Below are 23454 nucleotides of genomic sequence, written 5' to 3' on the forward strand. Positions count from 1 at the left end.
GTGTCCTACTACAACCAGGCCACCCCAGGCCTTCTCAACTACGTGACCACCAACGTTGCTGGCCTCTCCTCTGAGTTCCTCACCACCTTCAAGGCTTGCGAGCAGTTCCTCTTGGACAACCGGAACGATCTGGCCCCCAGCCTCCAGACTCTCTAGCATCCTCAGTGGCTACCTCATGCCCACTCCATCCTGCCCCCAAGGACAAACATGCAGTGTGTAGATTCAGGCAGGAGTTTATTCCTCCCTGCCTCCCCCGTGGGGACCCGTGACCCAAGATCCACTGACCCAGAGCCACCCGGCTGTTAGTTTCTGTTGGGATCTGCCAGCAAGTCCGCACGGAACCTCTGGGGCAGCCTATAGTAGACTCGGGTCCTGTCCTCAGCTCTGGCTGCCAGCAGTGCTGCCTGCACAGATCCATAGTTGCCCTTTGCAAGGCTGTGCTCCACTGTGACAGTGGCCCGGGGGGAGGCTGCCAGCAGCCTGGCAATGGCTCCAGCCTTGCTCTGGCCCAGTGGCCCAGCCTGCAGCTGGAAGGACACAGGCTGCCAGAGGCCCCGGCACAGCTCCAGCATGTCTGTGAGCAGCTGTTCGCTGTAGCCGCTGCCCAGCACCTCCTCTGGCCAGCTTGGTGCCAGTGTCACATGGGGGAAAACCTCAGTCACAGCTGTAAGCAGCTCCCTGCCTTCCACATGGCCAGGGACCACAAAACTCCCATGGGAGATTGTGGCCCCGACCCACACAGGCCGAGACAGGCTGCCGAGGGTGGAGAGGTGATTCAGCACGGCCAGGGATGGCCGGAGCGCGGTGGGCTCTGCTATGTGCAAATGCACACCCCAGCGGCCAGGGTTAGCGTCGAGCTGCAGCAGGCACGACTCCAGCGTCAGGGCAGGGCCACCCGGGGCATAGATGATGGGCACAGGCTCCCCAGCTGCAGACTCCTGGAGGCCAACGTTCAGCAGGATCATGCCTTCTCTGCCTGGAAGCAGCAAAGCGGCAACTGTGTCTGGGGGTCAGGTTATCATGGCGGTGTCAGAAGCTCTTGTTAAAGGGACAGCAGGGTGGTAATGGGGGCTGCAAAGGAGAAGCTGGTGCTTGTTCTGTCTGGGAGCTGTCAATGCATGTCTGGGCTCCAGGTGGAAAAGCTGCTTTATAAATGTGCCTGGGGCTCATCAGAATGAGGCGATAAGCTGCTAGAGTTCAGCTTGTGGCTCTTGACTGTGGCAACCTGGTGCTTACCTCTTCTGTAGTGCCTTGTGGCTGACTGTTCCAGGGCACTGGTCAGAAGAGCCTTATGCTCTTGATGCCACTGTATACTGTCCCCCTCAACCAGCAGCCTGCATGTTGCCATGGTAACAAAGACTGGAGCTACCTACCCCAAAAGAAATCCCTGCACTTAAGCTAGGAGCACAGGGGCCACAGACAGAACTTACCTGGGAGTTGAACTTTTGCTGTTTTCCCACTGCCTTGGATGTCTGGAGCCAGCCACTCCACATTCAGACCGTCACCCCTGTGGGGCTGGAGAAGGGGGATCAGGCTGCCCCCCGTGTAGTAGATTTGCTTCCGTGTGGTATTCACTGTAGAATTCAAATTGTGAAGATGAAGTGGCCACCATTTACAGAGCATCTTCATGTGCTGCAGCCCTACATACACTCTAAACCTCAGAACAGCCTGCCCCGGAGCTGTAGCCATAAATCCCATTTTGTAGATGATGGGAAGTCACTTGCACAAGGTCCTACTGCCAGTAGGCAGAGTGGCTGGGATTGAAACTGGATGGAGCCAGTCCAGGTGGCACCCAAGCTGCTGTTCCACCCCCCCTCACATAGGTGGCTGCCACGGCAGGAATGTGTGTCTCATGGGTCCCCTTTGAGATGACTTAATTGCTGGCTCTCCTGGGTAAGCAGTCAAGGGAATGAGGGGTTTGGACAAGGAAACAGGCAGCATCTGGATCACTGATTAGTGGGTTCAGGGGAGGGGCTGCTCTCTGAAATGGTAGAGAAACCCATAGGAACTGTGCTGCTAGAAGTATACAGGGATGGAGTCTGCTGGGTCCCAATCTGATCTGTGCCACCAACACAACGGAAGGACTTTGTATAAAATAATGAACTGTTCAGAACCTGTTTCCTATAAAAACAATTCCTTGATCTTGGATCTATGAAGCTTAGCATATCATACCAGGGTCTGGCATACAGTAGGTACATAAAAAGATTGCTTTCCCCTTATTCCACCCAGAATTTCCCCCTCCCTCCCTGCCACCTCTGCTTCAGTGACCACTAAGTGCTGCCCTGTGCAGAACCCAGCCCCCCACCCCCGCCATCCCCCCAGACCACTCCCTACTGGCTAGCTTCTTGAACTGTGATAGGATAGGCTCAAAGAGGTCATAGTAGACTTGATGGGTGGCACAGTTGTCCCGGATGTAGAGGAGATCGTCCACTCTCATGGGGTCCATGGAGCCCTGCCACAGCGTCAGGCTGTACCTGGGGTACAGAGGACAGACTCAGCTCTTTCCAGGACCCAGCAGGGCTCTCGGCCCCTCAGTGCTCAGAACTGGACCTGCCTTGGGCAGGGGTGGAATGTCCAGTCTCCAACTTCCCACCAGTCCCTTCTCCCTGAGCACTACTCCCTCCCCTGGGGGGCAGAAGAAGCCTGGAGGCTTCAAGGAACAATGACTGAAAGCAGATCCAGGAGGGAGGGGTGACCTGCCTCAGTACTTGGAGTGTCTATTTCTGGGTCCTGTCTTAGGAAAGGACAGAGGGGATGAGCACAAGAGGATAGGGGAGAGGTGAGCTGTGAAGAGGGGAGGGGCAGCCTTAGCACTCCCATGCCTCCGGTGGTACACCCTTCCCAGAGTTATGTGAACAGGGACTTAATGGAGGATGGGCACTGTGTGAGTCAGAGGGCGAGGGGCCAGATGATCTTTAAGATCCTTTCAACCAAGAGCATCTGGGATCTTTCCTGGGGATATTAGGGTCTGGAGGTGGGTTTGCAGGGAGTAGAGGCCTGGGAGTTTTTACCTCTCAGACTGACCCAGCAGCCAGCTGAAGTGGGGCCAGGCCATCCGCACCATGGCAGCCCGCACAGGGAAGGTGACCCTCTGTGGCAGCGGTCCCACCAGCTCCTGCATCTTCTTCACCATGGCTTGGGTATATGTTCTGTTCCGAGACACATACAGGGTGGTCCAGCCTGGAGACAGGGTGACCTCAGGATACTTCTCCTGGACTAGGGCCAGGAACCTGCAGAGATGAGAGATGTCCATCTTTAGAACCTCGCTGGCCTCTTCCTCATCTCCTAGTTCCTATCACAATGCTAGGAAGTGACAGGACGGCTATGATAAATGTATGGACAGAAGCAAGCCTTAGAAACTGCTTGTTCCAGCTCCCACAAAGAGGACATGAACTTTGCAGTTGAGTTGTGAGGGTTCAGATCTTGACTGTGACCTTGGGCTCCTTAAACCCCTGATTCTCAAAACAACACCCCTTCAGTCAGGGCAGGGCCGCTTAAGCATCCCATGTGGACCAAGGACATGCAACCCTGAGCTCTGGGCATGGGCATCTGGGCTTTGCCAACTGTGAGAGTCTGAGGTTTTAGTTTTATTTTTAAATTTCAAATTGCCTTGATGCACTTTTTAATCGGCAAATGTTATCCCTTCCTCCCCAAACTATTGAGTAAAACCAATACTCCAAAAGACAAACTATTTTTCAAACTGCTGCTTTCTAAATGCACCTAACTTAGAGAATCAAAGTAAATACTGGCTGGCTGGTTGGATGAGAGGATGGATGGGTGGAGAAATAGATGGTAAAGAATGGTACTTAGAATCAGTAAGACCTGGCTTTGAATCTTTGCTCTGCTGGTACTAGACTTAGGCAGGCCATTTGATGTTGATGACTTAGCTCCTGTATTAATAAAATGAAAATAATACCTACCTCATTATCATTGTATGAGTTGAGTAGTGTTCCACAAGTACTTAACAGTGCCTGAGGCATGCAATAAATATTCAATAAATTTTAGATGACCATTATTGTCAGCTTTCTTATCTGCAAAATGGGGTAAATGCTCCTAACCTGGCATTGCTACATAAAGATCAACTCAGGTATTTCCTCTTTTATGTGGTCCTATGAGGACTGTTAGTACTGGGATTGCAGGGGACTGAAAAAGGAATCGGCACTTTAGACTTTTTTTGTAGGCCATCTTGCCCTGATCACTGGGGATAGAGAGGACTGGACTCCACCTGCCTTCCAGAATCCATTTTAGAAGGGTGACAAACCTGCAAACCAGTAGTGAAAGCCCAATGAAATCACTATTCTGTTAGAGGAAGTGTGGGGGTAGAGGACCTGAGGGGAAATCCCTTGGCAGTCTGGGATGCCAGGGACGTTTTCAGAAGTGGTAATGATTGAACACAAGTTCATCAGGAAAGGGGTGGAAGGCATTCAGGGCAGAGGGAACAGCATGTGCAAAGGCTCAGAGATAAGTCTACAGCTCATGTGTTTAGAGGCAAACTCAGCCAAGATCCCCCGAGCATTTCCTGTGCCTGTGTTGAAAGGAGGCTGGCACAGCTGGAGCAGAGAGGCAGACACTCACTGTTTGGCATCAACGTGGACTGAGATGGGTACATTGGGGCCCTTCAGGATGTCGGCATTGATCCACACAGGCCTCTGGACTTTCCCATCTTTTGTCAGCTGCTGCAGGAGGTCCAAGGAGGGGCCCACGGCCTTGAGGCTCTTGAAGTCCAGCTTGATGCCTGTAGGGAGGGGTCTGGGAACTTGAGGAGCTGGCTCCTTGTGCTCAGGAAGAAGGAACCCAAAGACATGGCTTCCTGGGGCAGAGGGCCAGTGTGGTATGCATGTGGGAGGCAGGAAAACATGAACCAGTTTCTGGCTGGGTGTGAAGGGCTTTCTAGCAGTCAGAGCTACCCAGAAGAAGGACCGGCCTCTGCTGAGGTAAGCGCCTGTCCCCCAAGGGAGGAAGCAGAGACTAAAGCTTTGGGAACTGGGGTCTGGGCAGGGGTTGTCAAGCATCTGATGCCAGTTCAAGACTGTAATTCCTGAAAAGGGAAGACTCAGAGGGTCCTAAGCTACTAGAGCCTGTAGGGAGGTCATTTGGCCTCCAGGAAGGGTGTTTGAGAAAAGCAGGACAATTTAGGAAGCGTGAACAAAGAGCCATGCTACGCAGGGTGGCAAGGGGGTGGGGATGAGGGCATGGCAGGTGAGGCTGGGAAATTAGAGAGGCATGTGGGAACCCAGGCCAAGGTCAGACTTCATCCTGAGGACAATGGACAACCAAGGCTGTTAAGGCAGGGGAGTAACATGACAAAATTTGGCATTTTGGAAAGCTCCCTGAAGTGTGTGTGGTGGTGGTGGTGATGGAAGGAAGACCAGAGGGGCTGAGTTTGGAAGCAAGAAGTCGGAGGTGCAGGAGAGAGATGTGGCTGGGACTGGATTGGGAGGGAGTATGTGGTTAGGGGTAAGAATTGACAGATGCAGCCACGGAGTGGATGTGGGGGATGAGGTGGATATTAGGGTGATGCCTGGATCCTGATTGTAACTGGCAAAGGGACATGGGAGGGCAAGGGTGAGGTTGACTTTGAACTTGTATCTAGTTTCTAGGGTTCAGTATGGAATACCTTGAGAGTGTTTGGCACTTTGCATCTTATCCTGCATTTACCTACTCCCCATCTCATCTAGTCTTCCCTGAACCTGAGTCCCTGGAATGTTGGACTGGAAAACCAATCAGTCTTGAAGGTGGGGACTGGATGTGCCCATGGTGTGGGGATTTCTCACTCACGGCCAAAGAACCTGAGGACTAGGGTGCTGCAAGGGGGCCGACAGGAGTCCTTACCTTTCTGGGAAGAAGAGAGCACAGCCTCCAGCCACTGCTGCAGGGTGTTATCACTGTAGATGGCTGGGGGGTGCGCCATAATGGGGGTCTCTGTCTCGTTGACTGTGTTGAACCCTTCTACAGTGACATCCGCCTCCAGGACCATGGTGTCGCCTGTACAAGGAGCAAAATTTCATCAGTTTCTTTTTTAACAAACATTTTGTATCATCTCCAAAATATTACGTTATAGAACATTTTCGATTTACAGAAAAACAAAAAGAGGGAACTATTCACCCACATTCCATCATAGTTCACGTTTTGATGTATTTTCTTCCATACTATGTATAGTTTTCACACAGTTGAGAACACACTGCATTTGTAATTTTTAATCCTTTTCTTGCACCATTATGACATGTTTTCATAATCTGTGTACATCTCAGAATAAAAAAGCCCTGGCTAAGGGTGATCACCACCATTTAGTTAAACCTCCCTTATTCCTAAGTCTTTTCAGTAGTTTCTATTTTTTTGCAACTAACATTTAATAATGCACATTTTATCCTGGTCTTCTATTTACTTCTTTTTGATCCTTACTTGTGGAATTTGAGTCAGAGTAATGCAGAGTCATTTTCAAAACCGCATGCTATGCTATGGGATTACTGTCTGGTAAAGTTGTTCTGATTCATGTTTGCTCCTGAAGTGCATATAGCTTGTCCCTCTCCCAGGCCGTCACCAGCACTGAGTATTGGTATTTTTATCTTTTAATTCCCAGTTACTATCAGGTAGATGTCATCTGCCTTCCTGGTTTGCACTCTAAACAGTCCCTGGCTGTTTTCGCTTCTAACCCTGCTGCCTCCGGGTCCATTTTCCATACCACCCTGCAGCCAGTGTTCTCACTTGTACTGGTCATGCCACTTCCTGTTAAAAACAGCAGCCCCCATCCCTCATTGCCCCCCATGGTCCTGATCATCAAATCCAAATTCCTGACCTTACTTACTCTTTGTAGTCCCACATAATCAGGCCCTGGTAAACTTTCCCATCTCATCTTCAGTCCCTCATTCTCAAGGTTCTAGCCCTTTTAACTTCTGTGTTAATGTGTCCAGCAATCACCTAAGAACTGTTAAAATGCAAGTTGTGATCAGGTGTGGGCAGGGCCTGAGACTCTGGTCTCTGGCCAGCTCTCTGATGATGGCTGTGCTGCTGGTCCACACTTGGAGCAGCAAGTCTGGAATTTGTCTTGTCCTCCCATCTCTGGCCTCTTGTGCATGTGGCTGTTGCCCTGGCAACAGTCTTCCCGTTACAGCTTTACTAGACCACCTCCTGCGCATCTGTTAGTGTTGGCTTAAAATATCATTTCCTCATGGCCATCCCTAAGCTGCGACCCACTCTGCATTAGCTTCCCTGCTTCTGCTTTGAATGCTCAGCCCCCAGCTTTCCCTGAGGATGAGCCCCAGGTCTCAACTGACCACTACTTGAGTTCCTGATATCTAGATGGTGCCAAGCCTAAAAGAGGCGCTTCAAAAATGGTGAACAATTGAATGAATGATAGACAGCCAGGATCAGCCAGCTCGGAAAGGTGAAAGAAAGAACTTGCCTCAAGCTGCAGAGAATTTTTGCAGATTTCTCTAAAATCTAAGTGTCTGGATTTCCAGGAGGGAAAGGAAGCTGGTGCCAGACTGTCCCTGGCACTGAGTCAGGCTCTTCACATGGACCCTTTCCATCTTCTTGTCATGCATCCTGCTCAGAGCTTGATGGTGAGGAGCCTCCTGGCCATAAACGGGGACCATCGCCAGAAAAGCTTATATGTTATGAAGGTGGCCTTTATTTTTATGACTTGAACACAATGTGCTTTTTAAACTTTTGTTTACCTGAGGATACAAAGAGAAGAATCCAAAGGGTTTGAGCCCTAGTAAGGTCCAGAGTGGGGCAGCTAGGCAGATAAGAGGGCAGTTCAAGAGAGTTAACCCACATGGCACAGCAGACTTCTGTCTCACCCGCTTCTCCCCTCAGCAGTGTATTTTAGTAGATCTGCCTGGTCTGCTCCTCACTCTGTCTTTGGTGAATCCTCTCACCCCTGCACCTCTAGCCTACACCCCAGTTCTTGTATGCATAAACAAATCTTTAAAAAAAAAGAGAGAATGGAGTATAGAAATGTGTGTAGGGATGTAATGTACAGCTCAGTGACTGTAGCTAATAATGGGTAGCATATTTGAGAGGTGCTAAGAGAAGATCTTAAAAGTTCTCATCACAAGAAAAAAGTTATAACTGTTTGGCGATGGATATTAAGATTTATTATGGTCATCATTTCACAATATATACATATTGTATTATAACATGATATACATAATGGTAATGATTTGATTCTTGTATAGATTGTGAAATGATCACCACACTGAGTCTAGTTAACATCCATCCAACTATATATAATTACAAAATTTTATATATATAATATAAACTAATGTTGCATAACAATTATAATGAAATCGAAAAAATGGCACAGCACCTTAAGGAAAAACTGAATGGATGTTGAGGGGTCTTCTTTCCCACCTAATGAAGGACAATTCCAATCTGGGGGAAATGGGGAGCCAGAGCTGGAAGCCAGGTTTCTGAATCCTGGTCCCTCTCTGACTCTGCTGCCTCTCTTGACCTGTACTTGCTGACCCCTTGAAGACACTGAGTCCCTTGAATACAATTTTATGCCCTGCTCACTTCCAAACATTCCGTCTGAGCTTCGTCCAGGGCAGGGGCCAAGCAAGCACCTGTGAATTGTACTACAGACTGACGGAAAGTGCATCCTGGACCCAACCTGCCTCTTTGTGACTGCACCTGGGCCCAGCTCTTCCTGGAAAGTCTTCTCCCTTTTCTTTGAAAGTCACTACTTGCTTTCCAGATACTGAATCTGGGCGCCAATGTACTTAAGGATGAGGAAGTAACAAGAGATGAAGGATCAGTTTCCTGTGACCACAGTAGAATCCCTGGTCTTGGGGCATTCAGGAGGGAGTGTTGAGAGGGAACAGACCAGAAGTGACCAATCCCCGCCCCCTTTCCTTGCCAGGAGCTCCAATGTCACATCCAGGCAGGTAGAGTAAGCCTGCTGAGTGCAGACCCTGAATCCAGCCTGCTAGCTTCCAGGCTGAGCTGTGTGCAAGCTGTGTGCAACTTACTTGACCTCTCTGTGCTTTCTTTTGCTGATTTACAGGAACTAAATAAAATATTCCTAGTTAGGCATTCACTAAGTGTTTAATATTTACATGGAGTAGCTCAATAGGGTGGCCATAAGTCCCCACTTCTCTGGGATAGTGAGGTATATTTTCTGTTGTCCCTGCATAATTATTGACCTCTTTCACTATCAAAAGTTTGCTGCTCTAGGTGATTAATTATATGGTTACTCCACTAGCCCACATTTTGCAGAGGGAAATTTTGAGCTACAGAGAGATAGTCACTTGGTCCAAATCAGCTTAACCTACCACCAGCTTCCCCCCAGGATCCCCACCTCAGTTGTGGTGCCAACCTCCTCCCAGAGGCCTACTCTGGGTACCTGGCTGGACTCACAGGGAGAAAACTAGCCTGGGGTCCTTTCTTAAGACTCCTGAAGCTATGCTAAGGGGTGGCTCACTGCTGCCCCCTATTGAGCCCTTTTGGTCAAGATCCCCTCTAGTTGGGGCTGGATTAATGTCTGTTGCCCTAGGGCTTACCTGGGATAAGTCTGGGAATGGGCCTCTGCCTTCCCACAGGCCTTGTCCCAGATAAGAGTCCTTCCTTTCTGACTGGTTCACTCAACATGGGGAGGGATCTTGACCTCCTCAACACCAAGCTTTGAAATAGGAGAGATTCCTCAAAGCAGCCACAAACTGGCTCCACTCAGCCTGTGATGGCCTCTATTTTGCTGACCATTAAGCTTTTCTCCTTCCTAGAAGTAGTCCCTAAGCTTCATTCATTCATTTATTCAGCAAACCTTTCCCAGGTACTTATTCCCAGACCTTCTAGCATCGTGATCGTATAGTTAAAAAGCCAGAGGCCTGGTGTCTATGTCTGACTATTAGACCTACTCTGTGACCTTGGACAAAAACGTCTCCCATTCTGGACCCAGTTTCCTCATCTGAAATGGGGGGATTTTGGTTGAGCAGTGGTTCTCAAAGAGTGGTCCTGAGTCAGGGGCCTCCCCTGGTGGCGCAGTGGTTGAGCACTGGGCTGCGAAGCTGCTCACAGCCTCTGAAGCGCCGGTTCGATCCCTGGCTGCTGGGTGAGGGTCCCACATGGCTCACAGACCTCTCCTGCCATGCCCACTGCTCCCCTCAGCAGTGTTCTTCGTTCCTTCTGCCTGTTCTGCTCCCCGCTCTGGCTCTGGTGAGTTCTCTCCCCCTCCCGCGCTTCTGACTGTACCCAGTGCTTATATATATATTAAAAAAAAAATCTAAAAAAGAGTGGTCTTGAGTCAGCAGCATCAGTGTCACATGGGAACTTATCAGGAATGCCAATCCTCAGGCCTCACACAGAACCACAAAATAATCTGTCTTCTGAAGCATGTTCAAATTGGAGGGCCATTCCTTTTGCCTTATATAGTTACTGCTGTAGTTTCCAAGTCCATTCATGAAAATTATTAGAGGCATGCAGGAGAGGCGGCTTCCTATAGACCTAGGGTGGGCATAACACAGCGGTTTGCAGCATGGAGTCCCCTGGGGTTCCTGTGCAGACTTAGCCATTTTCAAACAGTGTGACTTTGAGTCTGTCATCTAATTTTCCTGAGCTTGTTTTTCTTCTGTCCAAATGTATCCATGAAGCTGTTACAGGGCAACCCCCTAACAAAGCCATGACTGACTGGTTGCCACAATTTGGAATTGGAGTCAGAGGTGCTGTACAACTAGCTTGGGGTTTAAAGCTTTTTTTCAGTAACACTAGGCCTCAAACTCACATCTGATTTCCTTAGGCATTAAGGACAAAGGGCTCTTACAGCTACAGCTGGTTGATGGGAGTGGCTGCGAGGGAGGGCAGAACATGATGACTTGGAATCAGACATCTGCTGCACCACAGCAGTTCTGAGCCCCCTTCCTGGTGAGGTGACAGGAACACACCATCACAGTGTGTTCACACAGAACCTGGCCATCACAGTGCCACCTCATTATAGGTACTTGCTTACCCCTCTGTTGTCTTTGCCTCAGCTCTGCTCTCCTTCATCTCCCCCAACACCTTGGTCCATCCCAATCTCAGCATCTGGACTTACCACTCAGGGCATTCTCCATCTCCTTTTTGCTGTTGGCAGCGTGGTACCAGGTGACCTGCAGGCCATCCCGCTGGCTGATCTGGCCCTGGCTCAGCAGGTAGTCCAGCATGTCGGTGTCCGGGCGGGCGGTGTTACTGTCCTCAGAGCCTCGAGGGAATGCTAAGGGGATGTTGGCATCAGTTATCACCCCATCCTTAGGTTTCCTGTCTGTTCAAACACCCTCTCCCCAACCTTTGGGCTCCCAGGGTGTGTTCAGCACATTATAGTGGAGAGATCTTGGGACCCCAGAGCCACTGTGCTACCAGAGAGGGCAAAACAGGGGACAGAACCAGCCCAGGGCAGTCAGTAAACTCCCAGAGGAGGAAAGTCTTGGTGGGGACCTTTAAGGATGAGTATAAATTAGACAGAAAAGGTAGACTAGGCTGTTCTAGGCAGAGCCAACAATTTAAGCAAAGACTTGGCCCTAGGAAAGAGTGTGGATGCCAGAGGAATGCCCACTGGCCTGGTATAGATGGAATGTAGAGAAATGGATCAGGGCAAGATTGGAAATGAGTTTTGTGATCAGGTTGCAGGAACTTGATGCCAGCAAGTGTTGGGCTGGTGCTGAAGGCAGTGGGTGAGGTTTGTGTTTAGAAAGTTCTCACTGGCTGCACAGTGAATGCCAGCTAGGTGAACAGGCTGGTGACAGAGGGACGTGTGGGAAGGGGGTGGCCACTTCAGGGGTCCAGGAGACCTAAGGCCTGAGAGGCCAAGGCAGGGGGATGGAGGTAGCAGGTGGGGAGGCAGAAACTTAAAGGTTCATGACTAAGGAGCACAGGTAAGAGGCAGAAGGTGGGGTAGAGACTGGGCCTATGTCCCCAAGTGCATGGACAGCACAGGGCAGGGCAGGGGAAGGATGCATTTAGCTCAATGTGCTGAGTTGGAAATCTCCACTTGACCCCCAAGAAGGAATATCCACACGGGACACAGGAGGGAGGTCTGGGCTAAATGGGACCTTCTGCTGGTGGTAAAGTCTTGGTAGGGTTGGAGAGGGGAGAGGCAGATAGAGCTGAGAATGGAAAGAGTCGTGGGAAAGCAAAGTGGCGGAGAAGGCCATCAGGGCTATTGATGGGGAGAGAGCCTGGATGGGGACAGCAGTAAGAAAGGGGGAAAGCCAAACAGATGGCATGACAAGGAGGACCTACCTGGGTTCTCCGCGCTCAGCGACATCCCAGCGCTCAGCAGTACCCCAGTGGCGATTGTCAGAGCCACAACAATGACACCGACAATAGAGATAAACAAGATTTTGTAGTTCCAGAACCACTTCTTGCAGGCCATGATGATGCTCTTGGGGATTACCTACCAACTTCCCAAAGCCCAGAGTCTCCAGAGGCTCTCTGTAGCTGGGATCTGGTGGAAGGCAGGGCTTTTATACACACCCAATCTCCCCCAGGGCAACCCAGCTCATCCAGGCCCTGAGGGTCCAAATGTGCAGATAACTCCCGAGCTGCTCCTCTCTACTCTGCCCTCCTCCTCCTCCCTCACCCTCCAGCTGACCTTTGAGCACACTGAGAGGCAGCAGAGGATTTTGGACTAAGCTCTTAACCCCTTTCTGTCTGCTTGTGATGGGAATTAGAACAGGGATCTACACCACCTTGGCCTTGCTATTCTGGACACCTGGGGCCTGGTTCTCCAGTGTAAAAGGAGGCAGCTGAATTGTCCTTTCATCTTTCTGTCCTGCCCTCAGGGAGTCAGGAAGGCCAGGCAAGTGTTGGTGATAAGCACAGACTAGCTCTGCCTGACGGGTAGGAATTTTCACTCCATCCCAGATTATGGTCAATAGATTATTTATTTGACTTTTTTTTATTTGCCTACTTGATTTTGAAATTGATAGGTCAGTCCAGCTTGTTCACCTGGGTCACTGCAGGCCACTCCTGGGCAGCAAGTCCACAGAGAAGAGGCTGAGTCACTTTGAGCAGAGGGTGTCCCAGGAACCCTGAGTGAGTTGTGGGGGTTGTAGGTCATCCCTGAGGATCTGCCCAAGAGGAAAGGGTTTTAGGTGGATAAGGAGATCTGGGAATCTGAAGCAAAGACTAGGGTGAGTGTAGCATTTCCTACCTAAGCCAAAGGAGCGGAGGCAGAACTCTGGGGACCATGGCATTAGGGATGGTGGAGGAAAAGCAATTAGTCAAGGAGAGTGGGACAGCAGGAAAGAGGTATGGGGGTGGGGTGGGGGGGAGGTCCTTGTAGCCTATGGAAGAGTTGCTTCCAGAAGAAAGGCATGGTCAGCTGTGATTGGAATTGGAGTCCCATAAGGACAACAAGGTGTCCCAGATTTGACAATAGGAAGTGTGACAGTGCTGTTGGCCAGGACAGTGTCCATAGACTCCATTTATGATGGGATGGCTACTTTTTCGGGGTTAGGATTTTAACATGGATGCTAGACAAATCTCTTTTTGAGAGAAAATTCCAGATCTTACAATAAGTCTTATAGGTGACAAGGTCTGTCCATGTACAAACAGCCCTCATTGAGAATGGGTTCTTTTAGTTCGGGACACTTAAACAAATGAGGGAGGCATCACCCCCCTCCCTTCCTACAGATAAAGGACCTGAAGTCATCAGCAGCTGCAGAGCTGGGGAGTGAGGGGTGGGCAGGCTGTGTCCCCTGGGAAGGACTCAGGCATGCTCTGGAGCACTGTGTTCTGAGGGCTCTGCTGGCTGAATCTGAGGAAGAGGAGTTACAGAGTGTAATCTCCACAATAACGGAGGTTCCATGTTTCCAGCCCCAACCTAATGAAGGATGGAGCTGAGCTGGGCAGAGAAGCTAAAGAAGTCTCCCGGAGGAGACTGGAGGAGGCATGTAGAACAGGAGGCATGTGAAGTCCCAATTGCTTCTCAGCTTTCAACTTGTACCAGGGACTTGGGAGACATGGAAGGAGACATATGGAGGCCAGACTTGGAAAAGACATGGGTGAGAGGCGTGAGGGGAGGCTGACAATGGCAGTTTGTAACTAGATTTGTACTTTGATTTTCTCTTTTTGTCTCAGACTGGCCTGGCCCCTTCTGCCCCTTTCCTATGGCTCCCCACTGGAAGGTGCCTTCGACTTGTGGCAAGCTTTTGGGTCTCAGAGGCCTAGCCTTGGGCCAGTCCTGTTTGCCTGAGCATTTATCCATGTGGGGATGGGAAACTTCGGATGTTTTATTGGAAACGATTATCCTTTCTTCTCTTTCTATGCACACGATTCTATTAAAGTTCTTTCACACTAAGAGGATGATTTGCCTTTATGTGGTAGATGGCAGAATCTACTGAGGGGTCCTGGGGTACCCCTCAGTTCTGCCCACTAACAGAGGTTTTATTCAGCTCTGGCAGGAGGAGCAGCTCTGGCAGGAGGAGCAGCTCTGGCAGGAGGAGCAGCTCTGCAATGGACCTCTCCACACTGCGGCACTTTTCATGAGACAAGAGCCTGGTGATGGAGGAAAGGATAGGAAACCCAAAGGATGCAACAAGAGACTAGAACCTAACTCACACAAGGAGTAGGGGTCGAGGGGATTAGCATGAGCCATTAACCCAGTTACAGAAACCAAGATCCTGGGGTGTCAATGCCCAGATCAGGAGGCGCAACACTCAGACAGGTATCCTACTGCTATAGGGAGTGTCAGGAACACAAACCATCCACCCACAAAGATGAGCCCCTCCCTACTGAAAGAAGATGATAAAGCCTAATGCTGCCCCTTTGGGCAGCAGTCTTTCTGCCCACCTGTGACTCTGTAGGTGCTTTCTTTCATCAACTCTCTCCCTCTGCAGGGCAGCTGCTTCCTGCCTGACCGTGACCTGTACCTGCTGGGGCTTCTCTTCACTGACCTCCCTCAGCGGAGGCCGCTCTCCTCAAGGCCACCCGCCTGCAACCATGCAGGCCTCTCTCAGCAAACCTGTCCCTTTAGGGCAGCTCTTCCAGCCCCCTTGCGTCTATGCAAGTGTACTTTACTCTTCTGTCCCTTTCTCTAATAAACCTGCTCTTTCAAATATAACTAACCTCTGTCTCGTGGAGAAACTCGCCTGGGGAACTCTCCATGTGCTGCTGAAACGGGAGCTCTGGTGAAACCTTCCCCAGAGTGAATCCAAGGACCCCACACTCCAAACTCACAGACTCCAAAAATGACATCACCTGGCACTGTGCTAGGCTCTGGGGCCCACCTGCTCCCCATGACATACTGTGGGAGACAAGAAACTGGGGGCTTGCTGGAGACTCCAGCATTTCAGAGGTGGAGAGTTATCCCACATGACATGGCAGGAGAGGGGCTCAGAGGCTATAAGGATGTGCTGAGAGGTCATGCTGGATTGAGGGGAGCAGGAGCACAGAGGAGGAACCCCAACCTTCTGGGCAAGGCAGGTGACTTGCAGGAGAAGCGTGGTCTCTACCGTCATGAAGAGCCATGAGGGATGAATGGGATTATAGGAGAAACAAAGGGTCCAGTGTCTGAGAGTGAGCAGGGGCGTGTGGGGCAGGCCTTACTGGGACATGAGCCACACAGAGGGAAACAGGAGGGCTCTGGAGATGAGGGTGTGGAGGCAAGGGCTGGGACACCCTGATAGGAAGCTTGGGTGTTCCTAGGCCTATGGCCTATGTTCCTAGGCCATATTCCTGATTATGTTCCTAGGCCATATCCTCAGAAATGGAATTACTGGGTCAAAGAACAACTTGGAGGGGTTGAGGAGACTTCGCACATGGGATAGGCAGGAGAGAAAAACAACTTTGCATTTGGGAAGGTGATTCTGAAAGCTGGTGTTGAGGAATGACTAGAGAAGGTCTGTCCATAGCACCCAGTTTTAGCATTACCCCTCCTCTCCCCTCACTATCTCCCATGGAATTTTGTGACTTCCCATACCATGCCACTCAGAACCACCACAGGCTCAATGAAAGGTTATTAAGAAGCACCAATATTTGGGGTGTATAGAGTTGATGCTTGCCCTGAGAGGTCCCCTCAGCTTTCTGAGGTTGAGTCCTCCCTTGTCCCCCTCTCTCTCCCCCTCCCTTTCCCAGCCTGTGTGGAAATGCAGACTTGTAACTTCAATTAGACAAAAGAGCTTATGGTTCCTAAATGCAGCTCGTGGACCCCGCTCTTGTGGCAATTGGAATTCAGGTACAGTGTTAAGGCTGCAGGAGCAGAGAGGAGGCCCCTAGCTAAGGCAAAGATCTGGGAGGCTTCCTGAGGAGTGTTTTATTTTGAAGAACAGGTAGAATCTCTTGGAGGGAAAATAAAAAAGCTTATTTTTCCTATTATAAAAAATGGTGCAAAAAGATATTGGAAAATTCAGAAATATGGAAAAAAGAAGTTTTCATTATTTAAAAATAAAAAAATCCCATCAGCCAGTTATAGTTATAATTTGTGTTCATTTTATTGAAGAGAATTCCAATCTTTTTCAATGCACTTTTATTATTGGTAATTTTGCTTTGTTCTGCCTTTTTTTTTTGTGGGTATATTTATTTTCTATTGCTGCTGTAACAAATTACCACAAGCTTAGTGGCTTACACAACACATTATCTTGCAGTTCTGGAGGCCAGATCTGAAGAAGATTTCACTGGGCTAAAATCAGATGTTGGCAAGCTGAGTTCCTTCTGGAGACTCTAAGGGAGAATCCGTTTCCTGGCCTCCTTCAGCTTCTAGAATCTGCCCACATTCCTCGGCTCTTGGCCTCATTCCTACATCTTCAAAGCCAACAAGGTTGAGCCAAAGCCTTTTCATATTGTCATCTCTCTGGCTTTCTCTCTTCTGCCTCCGTCTCTACTTATACAGACCTTGTGTGATTACATTGGGCTCACCCAGATATTCCAGGATAATTTCCCCTCTTTAAAGTAATTAGCAGCCTTAATTCCATTTCATTCTTAATTTCCTTTGCCTATAAAGTGACACATTCAAGGTTCTGAAGCTTGGGATTTAGACATCTTTGGGGGACCACTATTCTGTCTACAACTTGCAGTGGCTTTTGTTTCTTTCTTTCATGGTTGGTTGCGGTCATGCTGTCAGTGGGAGGCAGCACATCTAAGTGCACAGGCCCTGGGCTGCCTGTACCCTCTTCCTGCCTGGACTTTCACAGCTCTGGGATTCCGGGCATGGATTTCACCTTTCTTCCCTCAGATTCCTCATTTATAAGATTATAGGGTGACTGCAGGGTTAAACGAATTAGTCAATGTAAATCACTCAGGTCAATACCTGGTACAAACCAAGTGCTTGAAAAAGATGAACTGTTACTATACATGTATATCCAATTACAAAAATGCTATATATAGAATATATAAGTTTGTTTTCTGCTTTTCCCCCCACATATATAATCCAAGTATTTCCCTACATGATTGTAATATTTATCTTTTAATGGATGCATACAATCTTATTCAATGGGTATTTCTATAGTTTGTTGGACCATTGCTTACCATGTTAAATACCTGGGTTGTTTACAAATTTTTCCTATTATGCAAATGCTCCAGTGAGCATCTCTGGCCATATTCCTGATTATGTTCCTAGGCTAGATCCTCATACATGGAATTACTGGGTCAAAGGACAAGCATATTTTTAAAAATATAAGTTTGAAAACTTCTGCTAAATTTCATTCCAAAAGATACACATCAATGTGGAAACACCCAGGCAGGAGTAGGTGGATTTTATGAGGAGGTGGGAAAAGATAGTACCATTCCAAAGACCTTGAATGAAAGCACCTTGTGCTGCTCTGTATAGAACCTTGCACCTGTGCTTCCCAACCTCCCAGGTTATAACCTTACAGCTGCCTTCAGCCAATGGCAATGAAAGGAGGGAAGGGACAAAGTATTTGCTTATCTTACTGTCTCAGGTAATGTCACCCACAATGACTGTCTCCCTGATGACTCCACTTCCTGCAAGGTGACTGCGGCCCCTGGCCTGTCCTCCTGTACAATTGGCTTCTAAGTCTTTCTATCACCTTGTAGCCAATCCCTTGTACTATTTTCCCTATTTAAAATCCTTAACATAGTTTCCTGCTTTCCTGTTGGACCAGACTGATCCAGGAGGCCTCCTGCATTGATGCTACAATCAAAGTAGGGATATGAAAGAGGTCTCAAGTCAGAGAGGAGAGACCAAGTTCAGGATCTTGGGGGACACAGATATAGGAAGCCAGGGGTGGGAAATTGGGACTCCAAAAAGGATGCAGGAGAAAAAGAATCAGAAGGCAAGAACAAACCAACAGGGCAGTCAAGGAAGGAGAAACACTTTGATCTGGAGTAATCCACAGATGATCAGAGAGGGCAAAAGACTGAAGATGGGGAACAAGCCTTTCCACTGGGCGATTAGGTAGTGAAGACTGCAGAGGCAGTAGTGGTAGAGGCAGAGTTCATAGTAAGTGTTTAAATTCGGAGCAGTGAGTGAAGCAGGAGAGGCCAGAGGAATTTTACATCAGGAATTTCCATAAAAAAAGGGAGGTTCCAGGTTCACTGTCCCACCAAATGAGGGGTGGAGTTGAGCAGCCAGATGAAGTTACAGGAGATTTGGAGGGGACACAGGACTGGACATGTGGAGCAGAGACCTGCAAAGGAGGGTGCACTTGCTTCTTGGCTTTGGACTTACCAGGGACTTGGGGGGCATGGAAGAGAAACGTGGAGTCAAAAGACAGAGAGAAAGTTGTGGCTTAGAGACACATGGAGAGGCTGACAATGGCAGCCTTTATCTTGTACTTTAATTTTGCTCCTTTTGTCCAAGACTTGCCTGGCCCTTTTTGCCTCTTTCCTGTGGTTCCCTGCCAGATGGTGCCTTAGACACGTGGCAAACTTTTGGGTTTCAGTGTCCCCACTTTGAACCAATCCTATTTGGCTGGGTATTTACCCATGAGGGGATGGGTGACTTTGGGTGTTTCACTGGGTAACTTGCTCCTTCTCTTCTTCCCTCTGTATGCAAAATCATATTAAAGAACTTACCAATTAAGAGTATGCTTTATCTTTATGTGGCAGATGGCAGAATCCCTTTAGAACATGCAAGTTTGTGGGGTTCTGGATTCCCTTTTGGGGTCTGCCTACTAACAAGAATAAGAGTCATTTCTATAGAAAATATTTATTTATTTTTAAAAAAGATTTATTTATTTATGTATACAAGAGCTGGGGTGCAGGCCGGAGGTGTGTGTGTGGGGGTGAGAGGATTCACCAGAGACAGAGTGGGGAACAGAACAGGCAGACCGACCAAAATATACTGCTGAGGGGAGCAGCGGGCCAGTCAGGAGAGGTCTGCTGAGCCATGTGGGCTGCTCCTTGGCCGGCCGGGGATCGAACTCGTGCCATGGAGGCTGTGGAAAGCCTCACAAACTGCGTCTCAACCCCTTGCACCACCAGGGAGGCCCTATAGCAAATATTTATTGAAGACCTTGAGTAACAGGTATGAGCTAGGCCTTGGGTACCAAGCATGCAAAGATGAATAAGAATTATCCCTGTTCTTAATACATTCTCAGTTTAGTGAGAGAAATAAGTAACCAGAAATTTATAGCACACTGTCCTAAGTGTTCTGATCCATGCTGCAAGAATAGAGAAGAAAGTCCCAAGCCAGCTGTGGGGAAGGCATCCTGGAGGACTTCTAGGAGAAGATACTTACTGGGTTTTGACAGATAGTAAGGGATATTCAGGTGACATAGGTGGGGGAGTATAAGGGAAAGAGCATTTTTTTTAAAGATTTATTTATTTATGCATACAAGAACTGGGGTATAGGCCAGAAGTGTGGGGCATGAGAGGATTCACCAGAGACAGAGTGGGGAACAGAACAGGCTGACTGACTGAAATACACTGCTGAGGGGAGCAGTGGGCGAGACAGAAGAGGTCTGCTGCACCACGCGCATCACCTCCCTGGCCAACCGGGGATTGAGCTGCAGAAGCTGCGGATAGCTTCACAGTGCTGTGCTTAACCTCCTGCGTCACCAGGGAGGCCCGGGAAAGAGTATTCTGGATGGAGGGGACATCATGAGAAAAGGTATAGAGGTAAGAAACATCACTGTGAGTTAAGAAAAACCATTATTTGCTAAAGCAGAAATTGTGTAGTAGGAAATGGTAGGAATGGGCAACAGTTCTAGCAGTACAAGGAACCAGAAACACTGAATCAACCTCTCAATGAAAATAAATGTTGGACAAAATAAAAATAGTCTTTTAAAGTCTATCTCTAAGCTGATGTAATAGTAAAGAATCTGCAAGACCTCCTCTCCCCCCCAAAAAAAAATGACACGAAGGCAGAAGCCTTGAGAGGTAAGCAATGGTCAAGGTCGACTTTTGCAGAGGAATTTTGCCAAACCCCACAGCTTCCACTTTGATAACTATGCAGGTATGCAGGTTATGGTGACAAAATAAAGGCTAGGTTCCCTTCCTCCAAGGTAGGGATTTTGGTTAGATACACTTTCATAAAGATGGTACTTCAAAGACTGCCCTCAGAAAGGGCTAAAAAGAAACTTGCTTGTCTGTTTGGATATTAGTATATGGTGGGATAAAAAGTTCCTCTGAGAATGAATAGCCCCAGGCTGTCCTTCACACAAGTGTGCATACTGCCTGGGGGGTCTACAAACTCTAAATGGTCGAATTTAATTAAAAGTAGCCCCCTGTAAGTGGACCCCAGTGACTAGGAAAACAAAAACAAGTCTTCTCAGGGGAACACAGTTTCAACCAGGTCTTAAAAGGATTCCCAGGCAAAGTTTCAAGGAAAATGAGCAGCTCAGCCAACCTTCCCAAAACTCGTAAGAAAATAAGGCAAGGCACTATGAGTGAAAAATGACAGAAAGCTGGTAAACAGCAGAATGAGATCCATAAAAGTGCTAGAATTCAAAATTGTGGGACATAGGAGCTTATGTTTAAAGAAATTTTTAAAAATAATTTGAAAATATGAACAACTGATAGACTATACAGTGACCAATCAGATTTGAGGAGTCAATAGAACTTCTATAAATGAAAAAAAAAAATACAATTAAAACTAAAAACTGACAGGTTTAACATTAACTTGGACCCGGCTGATTAAATACTTAGAAAAGATTTAAACATGTTATCCAGAAATTGTCACAGAGAAGCAAAGAAATGGAAAGTATGAAAGGGAGGTTAGGGAACAGTGGAGAGAGAGAATCTACCATGCACCGAATCAGAGTTTAGGAGGAAGATGGGGAAAAGGTGATATTTTCTAGTATTTCTGGAAAAATGTTCAAATAATTGATGAACCCTAATCACCAGATTTAGGAATCTCAATGCATCCCAAATAGGGAAAATGAAAGTAAATCCACAGCCCAACCTGTGTCCTAACAAAATTGCAGAACACCAAAGTGAAAAAATCTGGAAAAAATAAATTGATCACTCAAAAGGTGGCAGACCGACTTCTCAACAGTGTTGATGGAAGTCAGATGGCAGTGAAATATTAACTTGGATGGGCTAAAATAAAACAGAACAGAATTCTACATGCGAGACAACCTAGGTAAAAGAAACTGCAATCCGGTAGGGTAAGTTGCCCCAAGTCCTGTTTGAACAGGTGTACTAAATCAGGGACTGGAGAACCCTGTCCAAACAATTTGACCCAAGGCAATGACCATGAGGCACCAGGCTAAACAAACAAACAAAAACATTAGAATCCAGCTAATGACAGCTCATAGTCTCCTGGAGGGAGAAGGCTGGAGCTGCATACACAGTTGTCAGGTAACTCTGCGCTTGTCTGGGTCTAGCCCAACCTAGAGAAAGCTCTGCTGCTGCTCCCGCGTCCCTGCCTCCAGACTTACCCCTTCAATACCTCCTCCTAACTCTCTCCAAGGAGCTAGGCTAAATTCTCCTTATCTGTACTGGCTCCCTCATGCATGAATCTTTAATAAAGCGTTGCCTGGCTCAGCTGTACCTCGTGTTGTCTGGTGAATTCTTCCCTCAGAGGGCAAGAGACCCAGTCTTTTGGGTGAGGGTGTGAACTTGCTTGGTAAAGAGTGAGGATAAAATAAAGAGGTCCATTTGGCAAACAAAAGCTAAAACAGCTCACCACTACAAACTCTTATTAAGGAAATACTGAAGACTAGTTTTCAAGCAGAAGGAAATTAATTTCAGATGGAAGGTCCAAGGTGCAATTGAAAAACCCATCAGCCAAGGTATTACTAAGCTATTGACTAAATGGAAACAAATATTGATGCATAAAGCAATAATGACTAATTAGTAGGGTTTAAAAAACAAATAGATTAAAATGGGGTAACAATAGTATGTATTTGGGTGATGGGTGATGGGAGTTAAACTCTTCTATGGTCTCTGTGTTTTTTAATTTTTTCTGGAGGTATTCATTCTAGATTTGGAATGGTATTCATTCTAGATTTTGCTAGGTAAAGCAGGCAAGTTAAAACGGCAAAAGTAACCCTGAAGGACAGTGTAGGGTAAGGTAAAAGTATCAGGCTTTTCTGCCCTCCCACCATCAGGATAGATGATGGATCCTTGTGGTCCTGACTGCATGCCTGATGGCGGGCACCTGGAGTAGGGTGTGGGCCTAGGTAGATGGGATTCACCTGGGCTAAGACTGGGCTTTTAAGGGCGGCGTCACGGGGACGCCAGCAGAAGCTGAGAAAGAAGCAGAGGAGCAGAGAAGCTGAGAGAGAAGCAGAACCATGAGAAGAGCAGAGAGAACATGAGAGAAGGCCGAAGAGCCCAGAGTGAAGACTTGTTGGGGGCTGGGAGGCCTGCCAGCCTCCCGGCCCCCCAGCGCCCCTGCCTGTTGTGTACCTGGTAAATCCCAATAAAAGCCTGCAAACCCGCCGAGGTCTCCAGGACTCTCTCCTCCTTTACCCTGTCTGCATGGGATCATAGAAAACCTGCTCCGTGACCATTCGTGACCTTACAATTGGCGTAAGTCAGCAAGATGATCCATGCAGACGGGTATGGAGCCCTCCAAAGACCTCAGGAGTAGCAGACTGAGCCTGTGACAGCGCTGGAGGCGCCATGGCAGCACAGAAGATGGACAAGGTCCAGGAGCTGTGTGGAGAAGATGCCCGAGAGGACCAGCCAATGACCCCTGAGGCAGCAGAATCGTCGGGGAAGAGAGGACCACGATTCGGAGCTCGTCAGTGCTGATGCAGGAGAGGCCAACGGACTTGGACTAATGGACTTGGACTAACAATCCCGCCAGAAGGTGGAGGAACTTTGGCAAGTTAAGTTTTTGGGACCCTGGGGGAGAATGCTATTGTTTGTACACCCCAGGAGATGGGAATCTGGGGGTGGCCAGTGGGCCTTGATGGCCAAAAGCAGCCTGTGTATGCCCAGCATCAGGCAGAGGAAAAAAGCCAATTTTGAGAAAGCAAAAGCTGGTGCTAAGTTGAGAAGCCCTGAGCGGCTGTTAAGCAGCCTAAGTATGCTGAAGACCAGTGAGTCTCTTAAAATCACCCCTGGGTGATGCCCTGCTCATTCTTGAGTGAGGGTGAAATGCTGAGGAACCCGTCCTTGGGGGACGTG

General features: G+C 48.4%; 2 protein-coding genes across 6 annotated transcripts in view; one reads left to right on the forward strand and one right to left on the reverse strand.

The window, feature by feature from the left end:
- Positions 1-2307, forward strand: part of ACOT11 (acyl-CoA thioesterase 11) — a 42941-nt gene extending 40634 nt beyond the window's left edge. For both annotated transcript variants that reach the window (XM_037498924.1, XM_037498925.2), the window contains one exon: positions 1-2307. In XM_037498924.1, the coding sequence (XP_037354821.1) occupies positions 1-156 (156 nt within the window). In that variant the 3' untranslated portion in view covers positions 157-2307.
- FAM151A (family with sequence similarity 151 member A) overlaps positions 213-23454 on the reverse strand; it is a 27802-nt gene continuing 4560 nt past the window's right edge. The window contains exons 2-11 of one of the 4 annotated variants that reach the window (XM_054691118.1): positions 13618-13732; positions 12922-13043; positions 12214-12418; positions 11030-11188; positions 5833-5985; positions 4576-4735; positions 3012-3230; positions 2335-2474; positions 1431-1574; positions 213-976 (exon numbers count right to left, since the gene is read on the reverse strand). In XM_054691118.1, the coding sequence (XP_054547093.1) occupies positions 303-976; positions 1431-1574; positions 2335-2474; positions 3012-3230; positions 4576-4735; positions 5833-5985; positions 11030-11188; positions 12214-12346 (1782 nt within the window). In that variant the 5' untranslated portion in view covers positions 12347-12418; positions 12922-13043; positions 13618-13732 and the 3' untranslated portion in view covers positions 213-302. Of the gene's footprint in view, positions 977-1430; positions 1575-2334; positions 2475-3011; positions 3231-4575; positions 4736-5832; positions 5986-11029; positions 11189-12213; positions 12419-12921; positions 13044-13617; positions 13733-23454 lie in introns of those variants that run through there. The other 3 variants (XM_054691121.1, XM_054691120.1, XM_037498926.2) reach the window with 3 other exon arrangements.

Source organism: Talpa occidentalis, unplaced genomic scaffold (genome assembly GCF_014898055.3).
Source record: "Talpa occidentalis isolate TD23 unplaced genomic scaffold, MPIMG_talOcc4v2.1 talOcc4.9, whole genome shotgun sequence".
NCBI classification, from domain to species: Eukaryota; Metazoa; Chordata; class Mammalia; order Eulipotyphla; family Talpidae; genus Talpa; species Talpa occidentalis.